This window comes from Botrytis sinoallii (genome assembly GCF_014898435.1).
Source record: "Botrytis sinoallii strain Bc 23 chromosome Unknown BSIN_005, whole genome shotgun sequence".
Classification (NCBI taxonomy): domain Eukaryota; kingdom Fungi; phylum Ascomycota; class Leotiomycetes; order Helotiales; family Sclerotiniaceae; genus Botrytis; species Botrytis sinoallii.
The window spans coordinates 307712-326622 of record NW_024066032.1 but is presented as its reverse complement, the minus strand read 5'-3'; the positions used below and the strand labels follow the sequence as shown (position 1 = coordinate 326622).

Below are 18911 nucleotides of genomic sequence, written 5' to 3'. Positions count from 1 at the left end.
CTGAAGGGGATGATGCTTTTGCTGTGATGCGGCCAGAACGTCGGTAAGGTTACGGTTCGCGAAATAATATTTCCGCGCCGTGATTTTAAAATCTTCGACGAATATCATATACATCATGCCAGTGGAACTTATCAGAATTATTCTTCAATTCTATCTTGTGAGATATGAATAGTTTCGAGATGCACTCAGACGTTACAAGATGTGGAATTTCACAAACTGTCTATCAATGACCAATTAGCAACACCAACTGACAGCTGTGATCAGATATCCCACCTCCAGACCTTGTAGTGAGGGGAGAAAGTTCTACCCACCCCAAGCAAATGTCTTGCTTAAGTTTTTAGCTACATTGTACGAAATAAATTTGATACGGATCAAGTTGATGTCACTGCAATTGGTATAATTATAGTTAATTGGCCATATCGATCCGGATTCAATCTAGCAGCTCAAATTGACTGCGTATGGTTCAGTCTCACAGAACATCATTCGTCAACCTCTCTTGTGTAACAAACATTAGCTTAAAAAATGCTCAAGAGTTAAATGAAGGCTGGAGCCACATTTGAGTTGCTGATTCAAGCATAAAGAATCTGGAACGGGCGCAAGACGGCTACAGGCCGCCCGACGCAGTACTCCGGGGCCTTGCTGCCTTATGAACGCTCCAGAATATCATTTTATCGCCATATAAGATCTATTTTGGGAGCTTAAGCTTGTATTCTTGTTGGATTGAAATCATTGGATAGGTCTTTTGAAAGATGATGAATACCAACGGTATTTGACTTAAATAGGCCATCACTTGAGATATATAAGATTGAAATTTCATGTTTTAAAAGTACCGAAATCAAGTACTTTCAATCATCTTCATCCACTAACCGAGATACAAAACGATAACTCATCTCCATTCACGATCAAACCTCATATCAACTTGTGTCATCATGTCATTGATTCCATCTTCTAAACACAAATCAAAACGGGGGTCTTCTGACCACAATAAATCTTCAAGTACATCAGATGCTGGCTCAGCGAATCTCCTCACAACATACCCGGAATTCGACCAACTTGTCAAAGATCTGAAACAGTTCGACCTTTCCCTAGATTCGAAATATAACCATGGAAACACAGGCCTCAAAGCGCATGAAAGTAATTTTCGAGAGGCCATGAAAGACCTGCAGAAGGCATCGAAAGCTCTTGCAGATAAGCTTGAAGAGATAAGTAAGCTTACGGCACGAAAGAAGCGTCGAATGGACCGGTTAGACTCGTTGAAGAACGGTTGCGGAGCTGGAGTGGATGACGCAGAAAAAGCTTGGAACAAATGGCTAGAAAAGCAGAATGAAGAAGAGGAAAACGAAAAGAAGCAAAAAAGACGAGCTGAGGAAGCCAGACGAGGAGCACAAATAAGAAGTCATCCGGAGAAAAAGCCTTACAAAGGGCACTGGTCTAAGTGGTCTCATCAGGATGAGTACTTTTTACAAAAGTACGGCACTAAAGGATTCAAACCTGAAGATATGCTTCTGGGGGATAACGGGTTGCAGGGGCAACTAAAGACTTCGCTGGAGAATATCAAGTGGCACGAGAATCCCAAAATGATTTGGAGTTGATCAGCAGGCCCAGAGAGAAAGGCTTGAGTACCCAAGAAGTTGGGACGACAAGATAAAGATAGGAGAGCCTGGTAGTCAAGAGATTGATTGTTATAGGGGAGAAATACGATCAGAATTGATATTAAGCGATATCTTTCAAGTCGATTTGGTCATTTCAATAATTTCTTGTGACATAAGTGTGGAGCGAAATCAAACTTGAAGCTCCCGAAGTAAACTTAATCTCCAATTGTGGAATTCCAAATGAGAAGTTATCAACTGAACAGTTCATTATTCTCCTGTGATTCCACCTTGTGCAAACAGACTTAACCAAGCATTCAAGCAGATATGGATGCATTGGCTTAAGAATGATTAATTTAGTGACGCACATCATCACTGTGAATCTTCAACACTTCTTTATTGTGCCTTAAGAAACGCCATGTTATAAAGTTTAGCGCCCTACAGATTCAAAACCCAAATGGACCCAACCCCGGTTGTGGGTGATTGATCAGCAAATATCAAATGTATCCGAGAAGTATCCGTGCACGTGATATCAACGAGAGGTATAAGTCTTCAGCTGAAGACCTCAAGTACTGCGACTCAGACTGACTTAGTGGGGATATTACTCCTTAGACATATACACAATGGGGATTTCCGAGGACGCTACTAGGAATGCAACAGAAGCGTTTGGTTCTCGAGGTATATATACCAACACCCATATTCGTGGATTTGTCCCGTTACGCAAATTAGTTAACGCACTTAATAGTTCCATGCAACAGCTGATTCCCTGACTACAAATGGTCTCGAGAAGTTCTATGGTAAGAATGCCACACTGAGATATGGAAACGAAGAGGAAGTGGAAGGAGTAGATGGAATCAGAAAAGTATACCCATCACTCTTTATTCTACAGGCTGCAAACTGTATCTTGATCACCAATCTAATCAAAAGTGCATATTGTTCTTCGAGGGTGTCTTTCCTCTGCTCAAAAGTATGAAACATGAGCTTGTCGATGTTGGTATGTAACCCCGTCTCAACTACTAGTGATGAAGTCATAGTAATCAATGTGTGCTAGATCGAATTGGAAACAAAATCTACCAATCTGTTTTCATTACGTATGTTGTCAAAAATGATCCACAAGAGAGGGAAATCAGGATACCAGTTTTGGGAAAAATGTTTCTCATAGAAGATGGAGAGGAGGGAGGAAAGATCTCGAGGTTTGAGGTTTTTGCAAATACCTCGGAAGTGTTCGCGAGGATAGAAGATATTTGTAAAATGACGTGAAGCGATTGAGAGACAATGCAATGTATGTTAGCATCATCAGATAAGAGTATCTTGGATTCACCTTTGCATCGCACCCCTATGCTAGTCTGGGAAGGAACGTCTCTGAATTTGTGGGCGTCACTGTATTACAATTCTTGTTAAGATCCACTAAATCTAATACTCATGATATTGGTGTTTTTCTTCGTTCACTTTCTCATAAATTGATCACATCTACCACCAAGTCTATGTTTTTTCTCTTCCTCGTCGTCTCCCCTACTCATCTCTTCCACAACCCATCGATTACCTTTCACAAAATCTTGCAAATAAATTCTCTCCATTATATGATTCGTTTTGGACATAAACTTTCAATTCTATTGAAGGTTTTATCTACCATAATTAGCGTTTTTTAACCCTCCAACACACATGAGATTTAGACAGTATACAATCTCATTCTACGGACTTGAAACCAAAGCAAGTATCTATTTCTTGCGCCGTTTTCTGATAATTATTCAGAAATCCTGCGATCCTAGTGGATTGACAATTCTCTAGAAACCTTCCCACTCATCGGCACATATCGGTACTCTCTAGCAGTTTACATCACGATTTCAAAAGCTTCTGACACTATACACCTACTCAAGAACTCAAAGGCATCATGGCGGCTTCTTTAGGAGAGTCATATGAACGTTTCTCTGTTCGTCTGCCACATTCCGATAGTAAGAAATCGCAATACCTGGATGAGTATATGGAAGTTGGAAAAAAGACCCCAAACAGGAGAACTTACGCGGTTTATCTTTTCAAAAGAAGAAGAGTTTGGTCTAGAAATCACCCTGAATGCGGCTTCAACCATGGATATTATGATGGTGTTATGGTAAAGCTGTCAGATGTCAATTCCGGGGATCTAATTTGGCAGAAGAAATACCCAAAGTCCAATGCGAAGGAGCCGAGTCAGCAAGATCAGAAAATTTTGATTGATTCTATTGACCACGCAATAATTGACGGAAAATTGAGGTCTAAAGTTCTCATGAAATTAGCACCACTAGTACCAGGTATGTGCCATATCCTCGAATATGCAATTGCTGGTCTAAAACGAATAGAAAATGATTTTCATCAAGTCTGGAGTTAACGAAACTCGTCGCTACCCCCGTATGCTAGAAGGACTCTGCATCGGTATATGCAAGTATAAGGGAGCTGGCGATATTCCATTGACCAAGGAAGAATTCGACCTGAAGCTCAAAGAACATACGTTGCAGGTAGAAAGCTGTGCTAGAACTGATGGTAACGGTTCTTTGGATACTCTGAAAAGAACTCTTGTTCATCGTGAAGTTTAACAGAAACATAACATTACACACAAGTTGAGGTAAATTTTCAATTGATTCAGTGGTGATATATACACTAAATGTTTTTTTCAGATTAGTAGATGGAGTTGCAATCCCAAACGAAGACATTGAGGTATACTTGACCCCTCCAACAAACACTAAAAAGCTTTTCAGGTACAGTGATACACAGAATCTCTATTACTTGTGGCGGGGTGAGAGTAAGTAACACAGATCCATGGACTCAAGATTTCGACTGACGAAATCAGAGTTCTTTGATACCACGGCTATAGCCCAGACCCCTATTGCTCTAATTCGACAACCCTGGGATTTTTTTAACTCCCAGAGAACGAGAGAAAGCATATGGAGAGCTTTCGGTGAGCTGATTTCCAGTTTATGTCTAGAGTGATGTACTAAACTTGTAACAGAAACATGATTTCCAGCAGATTTGGTCCCATCAGTTTAAAGCACTTGGTCCGAAGCCTAACAAAGTAGCTACCGATGCACTAAAGGATCAACTTCGTGAAAACCTACCAGATTACTGGCGCTCATGGCATAAATTGTATTCATATGAAACTTCAAGAGCATTTAAAATGTTGCAGGTATATTGCAACAAAAAATTAGCATGTGTATGACCCCCAACTTACCTGAAATAGGAGAGGCGTCGATTTCTTGACAGAGGAGAGATGCCAGAAGATTCAGAACTTGTTGGCAAGTCTGAAGAAGCCCCCATTAAATTAGAAAGTGTACCGAAAAGATTGGAGAAGTCTTCTGAGAAGATATGCATTCGATCTCTCACACACCCTGGTCCGTCTACATTTTCAGAATCAACAGCATCCTCGCCTAAACTAGCAATCGCCCCGATGTATCAACCAGAGATTCCTGCCCAACCAAAACCTACTCAAACTGTCGCAGGCATGGATTCAGCAGTGAAAAGGTCTGCAAAGACTGACCCACCGGGAGTCTCAATTTTAGGTTGTGTCTCTGCATCTTTTACCGATGTACTCGGGCCTGTCAATGAAAGAGTCCTCTGTCTAGAATGTGGCAAGGATTTCGTCAGCGACAGAGAGTTTCTTGACCATTTTCAACCTACTCACGGCCGTAATTTTGGAGATCTCAATCCAGCTATGATAAATAAGATAAGTCCTGGCGCGTTTCTGAATAGCCTTCACCGTGCATGGGCAAATACAAGAGCCACAGAGCCAATGTACAACAACTGGTAGTAGGCTGACTATCACGTCTCTTTCTGAGGTACCTGCAAAAAGTCTCAATACCCCTTTATCCATGAGCTCTCAGACCGAGCATAGAAACAATGATCATGTCAACAAACTCGCAACAAAAAAATCTTCCAAATCCAAGTCAAGCTCGACAAGAAGTTCAGTTCCTAAATCATCTACCAAGACCATTTCCAAGGCACTTAAACGGCCAGCCGGAGTTGCGGATCTGTCTAGATTGAAGCTTCCATCCTCGAAGAGGAAACGAATGATGGGATATATGAAGAGCGAGGAGGCGATGCATCATAGTCCAGTTGCCATTGAACAGTCAACCAGTTGCCATTGAACAGTCAACAAGGCCCTCGTTTTTGAGCCCAACATGTGTCGAATCGTCTGTTTCTGAAAAAGAAAACTCGACGGATCCCCTGGATCTTGATAATTCCCGGATGATTGTAGCAGCCGATCCATCAAAGTCTGGTGCAGGATCAACCAGCTCTTTCATCACCACTACTGTGTCTTCTTCACTTGGAAATGCTTCAGTCTCGCTTTCATCTAGTGTAAAGCCCGAGGCATCTCGGATTGAATCATCCTATCCCGCAGAGGCACTTCCGGTGCTTTCTACTCCTGTAAACTTTGAATCATCATCCATGGATACCCCAAGTACTAGCTCACCAATGATTACTTCTTCCAATTCACACGTTATTCCTGTTTTGGAGACCTCAATTATCAAGAGTTCTGAGATAAAATCTAGTTCAACTATCGATGAGGTGTATACTCTGCCGAGCTGTGGGCTGCCACTCAATTGATCATTGATACCCCATCCAAAATCGAGTCTTCAACCGAACGAGCCGCCAATATGCCCTCGATCATCACTGAAGCGACCGCTTCCTCAGTTATTCCAGTCATCGACCTCGACAGATGGGTTTCATCCCCCGATTTCATTGCCACCTACTCATCCACCTCTTCCTCTGTCCCAGTGATCAAAACCGAGACCGACACGGACAAGAAGCCACAGTTGAAAGTCGACGAAGATGTAAAATTTCCAGAGGCAGACATCAAGAGGTGTGAAGAGGAAGAAAGGAGACGGGAGACAGAGCTTGAGGATGCGATGAGAATTGCTGAGGCGAGAATGGAATTGCATGGAGTTAGGAGGAAGATTGAAACATTGAGGTCAGGAAGTTTGTGAATTGTGGGGAGTTAAGTAGTTTCGATGGGGTTACAATTTAGAGACTTAACTAAGGGGTGTGCTTGGGGGACACTATTATCAGTTTGGGAGCTAGCACGCGTTGTCTTATCATGATGATTTTGCTTGGCATTTTGATTCATTTTATTCTATTCTTCGACTTGTTCATACATGATTTTTCTCACAAACTCCCTTGATAGGTTAGTCGAGCTCCAGATCTTTTGATAGCAGTCAACGAACATGATTGACAAGATAACTTGGTCCAGGAATTATAATTCCCGTGACTACATTGCTGAGCTAATGAAATTTGACGAACGATTGTTCGGTTGGTAAAGGGGAGGCAATTTCTTATCCAAATGCCGATACAGCCCGGGTGGCGTACCGTATCGTAGTTCCGAAATAGCGTTCATACGCTAAGATCAATCACGTGCCAGAGCGAATTATTGATGGAGACCCTGAAGCAATATGAATGACCAACAGCATGGTACGGCGAGGATGCGATTTACGTACTTGTCAAGGATAAGAAGTATATATAATAATCTCTCTCGATGCAATAAAAGACACCAGATTACTTACTCCCAATTTACATCTTAATAATGATGCGAAAATTTGGGCTTTTCAAGCCTTCAGGGATTCTTTCACGCATTACACCAATTCGACGTCCATTGAGTGCAAGAAGTTTCCGAACTAGAGTTCTTACAAACTACAGTCATGATTCCTCACAAGAGCTTAATATTGAGCCGCCTCCACCTCCTCAACCAACCCCTCCAGTTCAATCCAATGTGGCTGCACTGACTATATTTACCGTGGTCGCCGTCAGTACCATATACACCACCTCGGCCATATACGAGAATCTGAATCTCCAAAAAGAGACACCCAAAATCATGGATCTGTTGATCCGAAACGAGGGAAACACATACGATGTAAGACGCAAAATGCACGAGATGAATTATCCTCCAGGAATACTATATGCTCCGACCCCATGGCCACCCATCCACCAACTTTCCAGTCCACAGGGACGCGAAAAATTCTGGAATCGATTAATGCCCTCGGAAAAATTCACATACACCATCATGGCGACGAATATAGGAATCCATGCTCTGGGTAGTCTAGCTCCAGGATTATGGTCCAACATCTTCATGCATACACCCGGCATGAATAGAAACTTCACCTTGCTCACCTGTGTGTTTGGTCATGGGGGACTTGCGCATTTGGGTATGAATATGTATGGATTCCATTCTTTCATGCCGGCCTTGGGACAAGATCCCTCTTTCAAATCGAGTATTCCTCACATGACGGCTTTCTATCTCTCAACGGGTGTTGTGGGTAGTTGGGCACAAGCTTTAAGTGCAGGACTTCGACCGAATGTCGCGCCGGTACCGTTTTTGGGAGCGAGCGGTGCGATATTTGCTTTGATTGGTGCTTTTGCTATGCAACACCCAGAAGCTCAGTTTCAAATTCTGTTTATCCCGTATCCGTTTGCGGCGCAGGAGTTGTTGGGTGCAGTTATGTTGTTTGATTTACTGGGTGTTTGTGGTGCTTATAAAACTCTTAGATTGGGACACGCGGTAAGAATTTCTGAGAATTTTCAGATGAAATGTGGCTAATGTGAATTGTTTAGGCGCATTTGAGTGGTGCTTTGATGGGTTTGGGATATGTCTATTTTGATTGCGAGAGGAATATTTGGAGACCTCTTTGTAGAGGTGTTTATAAATGGTTTGGAATGAGAAAGTGGGAGAAGAGGGTTTAGCGGTACTTCGAAGATGAATGGGACAGGGTAGCCGAGTATGGCTCCCGTTACCAGAGGCAATGTAGAAGAATCATGAGTAGAGATTACATTTTCTCCACTCATAGTTGGCCATTACTTGCGTCGGCGTCTAGGTATTGATGTTCCCCTCATATAGTTAATATTTGTTAGTAGAAAAAGGCTTGACTCCCAGCATCTAAAAGATCTCCATAAACTCGTCGGGAGTGAGTTGACATGTGACAAAGCAGGTTATCAGACCGAGTGAATAGATTTATTTGATGTACTCAATGAAATTGGTATATAAAGTGCATTGATATCCGCAACCGTCATAAAATGTGATCATAACAGTACCTCCTCTCGACCCCCTCTTCCCAATGACAAGTCCCCATTGGCCCGCAGAACTCTTCATGCCATGCCATACTATGAAGAGAGAACAACAACTTGAATCATAACTCTTTAATAACAATATCCCATCTGATCACTCACACTCCCCGTCTCACTCTTATCCTTTTCCTTTCCCACAAACTGTCTCGTAGACGTCAATACCCTCTCACTCCCCGCACCGACTCGTAATCCAACTCCCTTCTCCTTACCAGCCCCTGTGAATTATGGACTTTAATTTTGGACCTGCGCTTTCGGTGCACCCGCGTGTTCAATATGTTCTTCCTCAGTCGTGGTATTTGTAACCTCTCTCTTCCTCAGATTGTCATTACCAGCTTCGACGTCAGGAATAGTAGCAGCGGCTTTCTCATTGTTGGTGTTGACATTAGTACCAGGGCCTCCTCTAAGCGATCCAGTATTTGATTCCACATCTCCTTTATGAGCCATTGCAGTAACGCCAAACAGATCGTCCATTTTTTCAAGCGAGAGACCTTTAGTTTCAGGGATGAGGAACCAAACGAAGAAAAACATGCTGAAGCAGAAGGTGCCGAAGATGAAGTAAGTTCCGTACCCGGCACGGCCGACTGTTACCAACACTTTCTGGTGGTCAGTTGATTTAAAACGATATTGAGACAATTAGGATAAGGGAATGTGAAGAAGAATATACAAAGTCGGGGAAAGAAAGAGGAAATACTCACTAGTAGGAACTGCCTTCGCAACAACAAAATTGAACAACCACTGGGTCGCTGCCGCAATTGCTACATTCAACGCTCTCAATCTCGCAGTCGGTATCTCACTAACAATAATCCAACAACAAGGTCCCCATCCAAATTGAAAGAACCCAGCAAATAGATAGATACAAGTCAAAGCGAAATATCCTACGGGAGGTATGACAGCACCCTTAAGCGGCGGATCAAATCGCACGTAGAAACCAATAACAAACATAGCGCATCCTTGTGCAATACTAGTCCAGAGTAAAGATTTTCTCCTTCCAAGAGAATCGGCGGCTAGGAGGAGGAAAGCAGCACAGGTTGCCATTTTTACAATTCCGTAGACACCAGTTGCGAATAGTCCGGATGTGGTGGAGTCAATGCCGAGATTCAAAAAGATCTTTGGAGCGTAGTAATTGATGGCGTTGGTGCCAGTCATTTGTTGACAGATCATTAATCCTATGGATATCAATGCTCGGTTGCGATTTCCTTTTATTGTCCACATTTCTTTCATGAGATCAAGGAAACTAGCGCCGCCGATTAGTCGACGCTCGTTTTCGAGTTGTTCGGCCATCTAAGGTAGAGTTAGTAAGATTTCAACTAGCCGGGTGGTGGGATCATACTTCTTCTAATTCCATGCGAACGTATGGATGATCTGGTGGTAGACTTGTTTGGGTTAGTAGTGCTTTCAAAAGTTTCATGAAGATAGCAAGTATCTTACTTAGAGACTTTTGACAAGACTGCAGTAGCCTTTTCCCAATTGTCTTGGCGAGCTAACCATCGAGGAGATTCATGGCACAAGAAGATTCCTACGAATAGGAAAATTGCTGGCAACATTTGTAAAGCAAGTGAAACTAAGGGATAAAAAAGTTAGTGTTCCGCTCGCTATATTTAAGCCTTAAAGGGGTAGCATTACCGATCCATGCTGTATCGCCTTTGAGATGTAATAAGGCGCCGTAGTTGATCCAAAAACTCAACATAGTCCCAGTAGCAATGAATAATTGATACATTCCGGTGAGAGCACCTCTGATAGCTCTTGGTGCATTTTCACTGACCTGAAGGCAATCAATTGATTAATTTGGAATCTCAAAAAGAGGAGGAATTCGGTGGAACCTACATAAAGTGGTGTAAGCATACTAGCAGCTCCAACACCTAGTCCTCCAACCAATCTACCGACATACAATGCTGAACTATAAATCTTTAGCCATCGGCCAAAACTTGTATGTCAGTTTCACTCACATATGCCCATCTGATGCACATTGAATAATGACTCCTAGAATCGTGATACCGGCAGCAAGGAGTAACGCGGGCTTTAACTTATCAGTAAATTGACTTTATGAATCCCATAGGGGTCATTACCTTTCGTCCCCATCGATCTGCAATATAGTAGGAACCCAGTGATCCAAAGAAACAACCTGCTTGCAATGTACTGACGACTATTTGTTATTAGAATCAAGCTCCAAACTCATGTTTCAAAACTCACTATTCGATGCAAGATTCGCTTGCGCAACACTACTAAGCGTGTCGATATGATATTTCCTATTATCGTCAATAAATTACTCAGTGTAGTATAGGAGTGTCAACATACTTGGTGAAAGCCGGCATAACAATAACACCTCCAATTGTACCAATATCTATGCGAATCAGTATCCCTTGTATTCAAGCTTTCAAATCCTGATTTTAACGTACCCCAACCAAAAAGCATGCCACCGAAACAAGCTGTGTAAAGGTTAGTGAATATTCTGCCATCACATTTCTTCTCGAGTCCGCAAAATTTGTGCGCATACCGGAACATGCTAAGAAGAAAACTCTCCATCCATAGATTTCCGGGCTATTCAGAGATTTCACTTAGTTCAGAGAATTTCGTGAAGACGCATATATGCTTACGGGTCACTGCCATATAAAAGTTAGTACCAATTGTCAATTCTCAATTAGTTCAAGGTCTCTGCACATACGTTCTCATAGATTCATTCTTCACAATCTTCATCAAAAACCTTTGTCCAAGTCCGACCGCCATCTTGACGAGTCTATTCGTGTAATCTGAGAAATGATTGAGCTGTTTCAATCAGAATGTTTCTCATCGACACCAAAAATGTAATAAAAGTCTCGATGTGTCGATTTCAATAACAACGCGTACGAAGAAAAAGTTGAGCCTCTGCAGGAAAGTCGTGCCTCTGGAGGTTTAGTCTGCCATCACAAATGTGGTCGAATACAACCATATAATATCATCCAATTTACCCTATACCCCATCATCCCAAAGGAGAAACGATTCTCCATCTGGCAACCGAGACCGATATCTCCATAACTATCTTCCATCTTGGCCAGCAATTGGCCAAGGGAGCCAAGTATATCCCCTCTTAACTTCAGAATCCCCACCCCCAGATTTCTGATACCCTGGTTAAATTGTCTACATCTTTACATGGATAAATCCCACGTTCTATTCATCCAGCCAATATAATTTCTTATTGTAGGTTCTGCATGACCATATCTGGGTTGATAACCGGCTGGGCGCATGTAAAAGTCTCGCGTACCCGTGCGTTGTAATCCGTTTGCAGTTTGGCGTGTGGAGCCCCGCATACAGAAGGATGATGATCTTGTTGTGTTGAACAGGGGGTGTGGATTATAAGAACCTGGAAGGATATTTATCCAGCAATCCCAATTAAGAAGGACGTTCGAGTAGAAGGCATGAGAGCTTGGCTTGGAGCGCCACGCATCAAATGCCAAATCAGTGTGAACAGATCGCTTGTAAAATGTGAATATGGTTCACGCGAGTTGAGGTGATAGATAAGGTTGTACTATGTCACACTATTTTCTGACTGAATCGAGGACGTCTAGGCATACATGTCTTGGAAACAAATAAATACCTAGAATAGCTCATCGTCTATAAAACCTACAAAATGATAACTCACTCAATTTCTCATCTCATTCATCAGCCACCCGGGAACGACAGGTTTATTTTTCCACCCATCAAGATAGTTCTCTGCTTCCCCAGAGGGCTTAGCATATATACCAGTCACAAACCAAGACACACTTCCTTTTTCCAACGTGATCTGTAATGTAGGTATCACGGTACGACTTTCAACCAAATTAGAATTTGGGTCAGCATTAACGAGCATCGCCGTGCGAGCTGCTCTTCACCATCACTTTCGAGTGCAGCTATTCCAACCGCCCCTTTCGATACAGCAAAGGCACCGACTGAGCCTGGCGAACTACCTTCAGGTGTGTTGAGATCGTAATTTCCAATGATCTTGGGAAGTGTACCTTCATTTTTGGCTGAGTCGTAAAGATCAAGGGAGCGACCATCCGGTCTTCGTTCGTTATAAATTGCGAATGCGCCATCTGCCGTCATGATTTCTCTTCCAGCTTCTATCTTGTGAACTCGAAGATGCCAGTTTGGAGTTTCGTCGACGGGAGGTATGAGATAAGTCTTGATAGTAACATCCGGGAACGGTTTCCAGATAGACTTCAATACTGATTGTTTATCGTGCGTCTCAATGACTGCTGTCTCGTAAAGTCGGCGGGTTTTCCAAACTTCACCTCCATCATCAGATAAACCGAGCTGTGAAGCCAATGCAAACTGTTCCAACGAAAAGCATCCTGTAGGCACAGAATAACCATATGTGCTACTGTACGCAAAAGATCCATACTTTGCATGTGTTCCTCTCATAGGATATGAACATGCTTGACCTGAAGAGAGTATCATCTTGTGACCTCCCAGGTAGCTGATGATATGTCCAGGATGTTTCAAAGCTTTGATGGTTGGGAGCAAGTTCGTTGGGTATGGTTCTTCTTCCGATGTCCAAAATGGGTGATCCTGGGGAACAGCCAAACAAATGAATGCCAAACATGCCCAATATGGGCTTCCTGGTGAATTATAATTCTCCGACATAAACATGTTTGGAAAAGAATATCCCACAGTCAAGGTTCCAGTAGGACTCCATATTTGATCTTGAGTTTGCCACCACCTGAGATTTCTCAATAGCAATCCCTTAACAATACCCCATGACAATGGTTCTGGCAATTCAACATCAGCATATGCTAAAGCACCCCAGAATGAAGACATAGCGAATCGGTATCCGACACTTCTTCCAAATGGTGTTGCTCTTCCTTCTTCATCGAAATAATGAATGAAGTCTAATGCATAATCTTGAGCTCGTTTCTTGAACTCTGCAGCCTTTTCTGGATCCTCATCGCCTGCCAATTTTGCATATAATAGTTGAAGAAACTGTATAGCAAAACTTCCACTGTAATAATCTTGTTGCCAAATCCCCTCAGGTCCATCATTTGACCATCCCTCTCCTCGGAAGAAAGAATTCAAATGAACGATATCTTGCTCGATCTTCTCTTGTGAAATTTTCCCTCCGTTCTTCTTCAATCCTAGATTTGCAAAGACTCGAAACCACAACCAATTTGTATTCGGCATGCTAAAACTGGTCAATACTTTGCCTTGCTCCCCATTTTCATCAAAACTCACTTCTTACTATTGATTGAATTTCCCAACCACGTCTCCACATTCCCTCTCTCTTTCTCACTCAATTTCTCCCAGAAAACCGGTGCAACAGCCAATGCAAATCCCAAAGGACACATCTCCACCATTCTTTGATCATTATCTCTGGGCTCCCCCCAAAATTCCTCATTTTCGGGATCAGTACCTTTTTTCAATCCCTCAATCCACCATTCCGTCCCTTCGTATTCTCCCCCCCCAGCTAGAAGCGAACTTAATCCCCATAATGGTCGACAAAACCCTTCAATCTCAGCAGCACGCGCATCGAAACGGACGGCAGTGGAACCAGGTACACGGATCAAAGCTTTTTGCGGGGAGAAATGAGGTTTGAGGGGATCAAGAAGGGTTTTGAGGAGATTTTGAACAGATGTTCGATCATTGATGGAAATGAGGGAGAAGGGATGTTTGGTGTTGTAGCCTAATGTTAGTTGTTTCTGGGATGCCATGATGAAGGATATTGACGCGAATTTGAACTTGAGTCCGCAGCAAGCCAAACTCAAGATGTAAAATGAAAGGAAGAAGATAAGTACCTACATGATGATATTTAGATTGTATGATGACATACTTACCCTCGTAAGAATGATATGCCGACAGCAAACATCTACATTGAGTGTGTTGCATCGCGTTGAGTGGGACGCGGTCGTCCGGGGATAAATTGAGGTGGGGGAAGTGCATGCAGGCTAAATTCAATCACTAAACGCACACCCTGTCTATCGACATCGACCCTCGCCCCGCCTTAAATTACTTTGTAGAAATGAAGAGCTACCCCAGCTAGTATTTGTAAAGCTTGATACGTAACACATTAGAATTATACATCGACCATGTCTTGGTGTAATCAAATTCTACAAAAGCTACGATTTGCCACCAACGCTAGCCGCCCTCTTGAGCTACATCCGAGCCATAGCTTCTAACATTCGTCTCTACACAACATCTGCGTGATGATAGGTATGATGTCCTCTCCTATCCTCTGATTCGCACGAACTCAGCAGCCGTTGTCGCAATATTTCTTCCGCCCATCTCCAGATAAATTGGAATCCTCGGGGTTAGCACTTGGCGTTGATGGCTTCAGAAGGACTACAGCATCTACGAGCTCGATCAGATCGTTATTCATTGCGTTTTCTTACTGATAACCATAGCCTTCTCGTCGAGTATTCCGGAACCTATTGATTCTTGTCTGGTCGTAGCATTGTTAGTAGTATCCGCATCAATTGGCTCCTGCGCGATCTTTCGTCTCTTTGCCAACGGCTCTCCAGAGGCCAGTCTGCATGATCTAAATGAGGATGCTCCTCTTTCATCCTTTGCTTTCCGGTTATCTTGCAGTTGGAATTCCGTGTGAGAACTTTTTTTGGGGGTTTCATCTCCTGCTTGATCGCGTTCGGTGGACCTTGAGATTTGGGTTTGATTTTGGCCAATTCGCGAGGATGGGCAGATTGCTGGGCAGTGCCATCTTCATCCGGAATGATCGATCTGTCACCAGGCAAAACACAGAAGTATCCTGTGATCACTCCTCTCTCAAATTTTCTCTGTTCTTTCTATATTTCCATATATTAGCGAAAGTCATCTGTTGGTGTTAAAGATTGACATGCCTGCAAGCTCCAAAACACAGTTTCTCTCTCTGATGGTTGCATATCATTCCAAGCAAGCCATTCTTTAGACTCACGTTTAAAGCCGGGGGACAACTCTCTGCGCGATCTGCAAAGATTTTGTAATTCTCTCAAGGCGCATCGGCGCTCTATGTCAGTAAGAGACTTCCAAGGGCTGTGATAGAGGGGAGGCGGACAAGGGACAACGTCTGGACGTTCGAGAAAGCCTAAGTAATACGGTCAGTAATGTATAGTCGATGAATGGCGAGGAAGTATACCGAAATTACGATAGGTGAAATGAAATATGAGGGGAACCGAAGTAGTGAACTTGTAGGAGGAGACCACAAATTCTTTAGTCGCTATTCGATTCTGACCCAACCTTGAGATGTCAGATTGGAAGAGAAGCTTGAAGAATTTGAATTCTTACCCGATAGAGTTTGTGATTCCTTGTTTCTTGAAACTCGACTTGTCAACCTTTTCGGCATTCCACAAGGCTGTGGTGGTATCTTTTGAGAGGCAATTGTTTGGTATTGGATCATTTCTTCGACGATTAAGTCTGACGAAAAAGCTTCCGAGGTCGATAGGATTAACGCCGATTATATCAGTCTGACCCGACAAAGTTTCATCGATTTTGAGTTCCTTGAAGACAAATGGAGCGCCGATGACGTTTTTACCGTAGTTGCTCATGTTTACACAACCGATCTCCATTCTCAGATCCTGTTTGGTGTGTGCATGATCTGGGTTTGGGTCACTCAGAACTGCTAGACTGCAGTAAGTACTCTGTCCCTTGAAATAAAGGTTTGCCTCGACTGCATCAAATTGCTGGAAGCAAAAACCAGCCTTCAAAGTGATCTGAATCTTGAACATTATTCCAGGATACGCGGTAATGTAACGTTCAGTTTCTCCGTCGCCATGTATCTTTTGATCTCCTAACATGATATACTCTTCGAAGGACTGACCTGTCACAGCGTTGACGATCTGAACCTCATCCTCATTACCACCCTCTGTTAGGATGGCCATGATGAGAGTTGCAGTATATGATTTGTCGATGTGTTGTTGATTGAAAGAAAGTCGGATGTGGTTGTGGAGGATAGCACAAATTGGCTTAGCGTATCTCACTAGTACCCGGTAAAGTGAACGAAGATTTAAAGATCAAGAGGAAAAAATGAGGAAGTAGAAGTGAATGCGAAAAGAAAAACAGTTGACTTGAGGTTTACATGTTGTGTTGTGGGAAGCAAGAAAAAGCGCTGGCATGATTCCTTTTCTCAAGACATTACTCTCGTGCTATCCTAGGTTACCACACACCAACTGCATGAATACATCTCCATCAATTCAACGGTTGGACATCATTTTACTCTTGTTATTACTACTATGCTATGTGACTTCACAATCAAGAATTTAGGATACAATAGGCTGAGTCCAGCACAAAATCAACACAATCGCCTTCCACATCAACAGCTTCATCATTGCACCCCAGATTCCAGAAATACATCCCCATATCCCCAACAACATACACAAAATAAAAGCCATCTACTCCGTCTTGATTCTCTTAGTCTTCGCCTCTGCATCCTCGATCTTTTTTGTGATTTCATCCATCTTTCGTTTCTTTCCAACAACTCAATATCTCTCTGAAGATTTTCTTTCTCCTCCCTCAACTTTTGTAATTCTTTCAATTCCTGTAAATCATCATCCACATTTACAACTAATGGCTTCGCAGCTCTTACGGCTCAGAATGTCTTACAGTTTGAAAACTTTGGTCTCGGATACAAACATAACTTCATCGTCTGGATCAAGTGAGATAACATCGATGGGTTCGGCCTTGACATATGCAACGGAAGTTTGAGAAGCAGCCGCTTGGGAATTGAGTCTATCAATCTGGCTGATCAAGCTATCACGAATGCTTTCGAGCTTGACTTCGACTCCTGGAATCACTGTCTTGTTTCTGTGCGGTGTAGTAATATTGGAGTGAGCAGACTCTGTAGCAGAATCGTCTGGGATGACTACTGGCGATTCAATTGTCAGAGGTAGTCTCATATTGAGTGAAGTTGCATCTCCCACGCTTTGCACCACGTCTTTAATTGGATACGGTGACGAGTATGGCAAAGCACATACTAGTCCTAATCTATTTCCGTCAGATGGTGAGTTTGAGGGTGCTGGTGCTTCTCGTCCGGCAGGTATTTGTTTAGGCGAAGCTTTCTCGGGTACCCCTCCTAACTCAGCAGATTCATCTTCTCCATTAAATAAAATGACATCGCCACCCATAGATGTGTACTGAAAGTTTTTTTCGCCTCGTTCACGGGCTTTTCTTCGTTCCTGATAATATTTGTTAGCGCCATATTCTCTGTATGCATAGATTTGGAAGTACCTGGAGAATATCGAATGTTCGCGTTGCTCGGTACCATACATTTTTTGCCACGCACGCCATTCTCTAGGCAGATTCTTTGCAAGATGAGTTTTACGTCGGTTGACTTTGGATCCAAAATTTTGCCCGACTTCGTTTCCCTTGATGGCCTTCCAATGAGTCTTTCCCAAATCCTGAAGGTGCGCAACTGCCATCTTTCTCTCTTCTCTCTTGAGGGCGTCCCAATCATAAACGTGTAGTATTACTGGGTATTTGGCAATGTTGTCGTTTTCAAAAAAACTCTGCACATTATGTCAGTGATGAGATATCGATCTACCCAGAACGCGTAAATACCAGCGGGTCGCGGAAAGAATTTAAACCCCTCCATGCAATGGACACATCGCCAATCTTTCCTAGTGCGGTCTGGCTTTCTAGGTAACGTAAAGTTTGGAGACGCATTGGAGTTTTGAGGCTCAGAAAAAAGTCTAGCGCAATTCTTTTTCCAGCTTATTATCACTTCTTTGTACTCGTCGTCAGATAATGTGACCATAAAGCTCTCAAAGAAGACAACGTCAACTTGGAAAGCTGGAATGCCTTTTGGAAGTGTATCTACAGCCCCAGTATCATTGGACTGTTCTTTATCTGTCATTGTAAGCTTAGAATGATCATACGTGCCATTATCCATTTACCTGTCTCCATCTCCACATTCCTAAACACAAACTTTGAGCCTCGCGGTCTTCCATGAATCTCTACATTGGCGTACCGAATTGTTTGGACAATATCTTTTTCTGTTTTTGTTTTATTGATTCCATGGAGAGGCATCTTAAATTCAGCATAAGAAACTTCCTTGCCGTCCATACACATCTTGGCTTGAATAAGATCGTATTTGCCGAAATCAAACCCCTCCTTTAAGGTGATCTCGACATAATACGTAGCTTTAGGCTCTGCCATGATATATATTTCATCATGCGGATTGGGAGACCCTTCACTAGGTTTGAGTTTGGCGTATTCGTCATAATATTTACCTGGATGCTTTTTCACACGTACTTCGATCTCGCCCTCTATACCAGACATGATAGCCATGATGAGCAACGCTTTTGAGTCGGT

At 42.8% G+C, this 18911-nt stretch overlaps 9 protein-coding genes across 9 annotated transcripts; 5 read left to right on the top strand and 4 right to left on the bottom strand.

Moving 5' to 3' along the window:
• Positions 1-929: 929 nt before the first annotated feature.
• On the top strand, positions 930-1592 carry EAF02_003344 (uncharacterized protein; the record flags this gene model as incomplete). The annotated part of the gene is made up of 1 exon (XM_038899392.1): positions 930-1592. The coding sequence occupies one exon, from the start codon at positions 930-932 to the stop codon at positions 1590-1592; it is 663 nt and encodes a 220-aa protein (XP_038760319.1).
• A 1888-nt stretch (positions 1593-3480) lies between these two features.
• Positions 3481-3951, top strand: EAF02_003343 (uncharacterized protein; the record flags this gene model as incomplete). Its single annotated transcript, XM_038899391.1, has 1 exon — positions 3481-3951. The coding sequence occupies one exon, from the start codon at positions 3481-3483 to the stop codon at positions 3949-3951; it is 471 nt and encodes a 156-aa protein (XP_038760318.1).
• Positions 3952-4734: 783 nt separating this feature from the next.
• Positions 4735-5364, top strand: EAF02_003342 (uncharacterized protein; the record flags this gene model as incomplete). Its single annotated transcript, XM_038899390.1, has 2 exons — positions 4735-4743; positions 4798-5364. The coding sequence occupies 2 exons, from the start codon at positions 4735-4737 to the stop codon at positions 5362-5364; spliced, it is 576 nt and encodes a 191-aa protein (XP_038760317.1).
• Positions 5365-6211: 847 nt separating this feature from the next.
• On the top strand, positions 6212-6541 carry EAF02_003341 (uncharacterized protein; the record flags this gene model as incomplete). The annotated part of the gene is made up of 1 exon (XM_038899389.1): positions 6212-6541. One exon carries the CDS (start codon positions 6212-6214, stop codon positions 6539-6541), a length of 330 nt encoding a protein of 109 aa, XP_038760316.1.
• A 593-nt stretch (positions 6542-7134) lies between these two features.
• Positions 7135-8288, top strand: EAF02_003340 (uncharacterized protein; the record flags this gene model as incomplete). Its single annotated transcript, XM_038899388.1, has 2 exons — positions 7135-8106; positions 8160-8288. The coding sequence occupies 2 exons, from the start codon at positions 7135-7137 to the stop codon at positions 8286-8288; spliced, it is 1101 nt and encodes a 366-aa protein (XP_038760315.1).
• A 612-nt stretch (positions 8289-8900) lies between these two features.
• Positions 8901-11393, bottom strand: EAF02_003339 (uncharacterized protein; the record flags this gene model as incomplete). Its single annotated transcript, XM_038899387.1, has 14 exons — positions 8901-9262; positions 9365-9950; positions 10000-10042; positions 10098-10230; positions 10293-10431; positions 10494-10566; positions 10616-10686; positions 10736-10812; positions 10860-10915; positions 10965-11010; positions 11066-11095; positions 11164-11207; positions 11264-11269; positions 11332-11393. The coding sequence occupies 14 exons, from the start codon at positions 11391-11393 to the stop codon at positions 8901-8903; spliced, it is 1728 nt and encodes a 575-aa protein (XP_038760314.1).
• Positions 11394-12440: 1047 nt separating this feature from the next.
• On the bottom strand, positions 12441-14326 carry EAF02_003338 (uncharacterized protein; the record flags this gene model as incomplete). Its single annotated transcript, XM_038899386.1, has 2 exons — positions 12441-13800; positions 13851-14326. 2 exons carry the CDS (start codon positions 14324-14326, stop codon positions 12441-12443), a joined length of 1836 nt encoding a protein of 611 aa, XP_038760313.1.
• A 714-nt stretch (positions 14327-15040) lies between these two features.
• EAF02_003337 (uncharacterized protein) lies at positions 15041-16483 on the bottom strand (the record flags this gene model as incomplete). The annotated part of the gene is made up of 4 exons (XM_038899385.1): positions 15041-15412; positions 15485-15690; positions 15742-15842; positions 15891-16483. 4 exons carry the CDS (start codon positions 16481-16483, stop codon positions 15041-15043), a joined length of 1272 nt encoding a protein of 423 aa, XP_038760312.1.
• Positions 16484-17200: 717 nt separating this feature from the next.
• Positions 17201-18887, bottom strand: EAF02_003336 (uncharacterized protein; the record flags this gene model as incomplete). Its single annotated transcript, XM_038899384.1, has 3 exons — positions 17201-18106; positions 18322-18446; positions 18494-18887. 3 exons carry the CDS (start codon positions 18885-18887, stop codon positions 17201-17203), a joined length of 1425 nt encoding a protein of 474 aa, XP_038760311.1.
• Between the last annotated feature and the right edge of the window lie 24 nt (positions 18888-18911).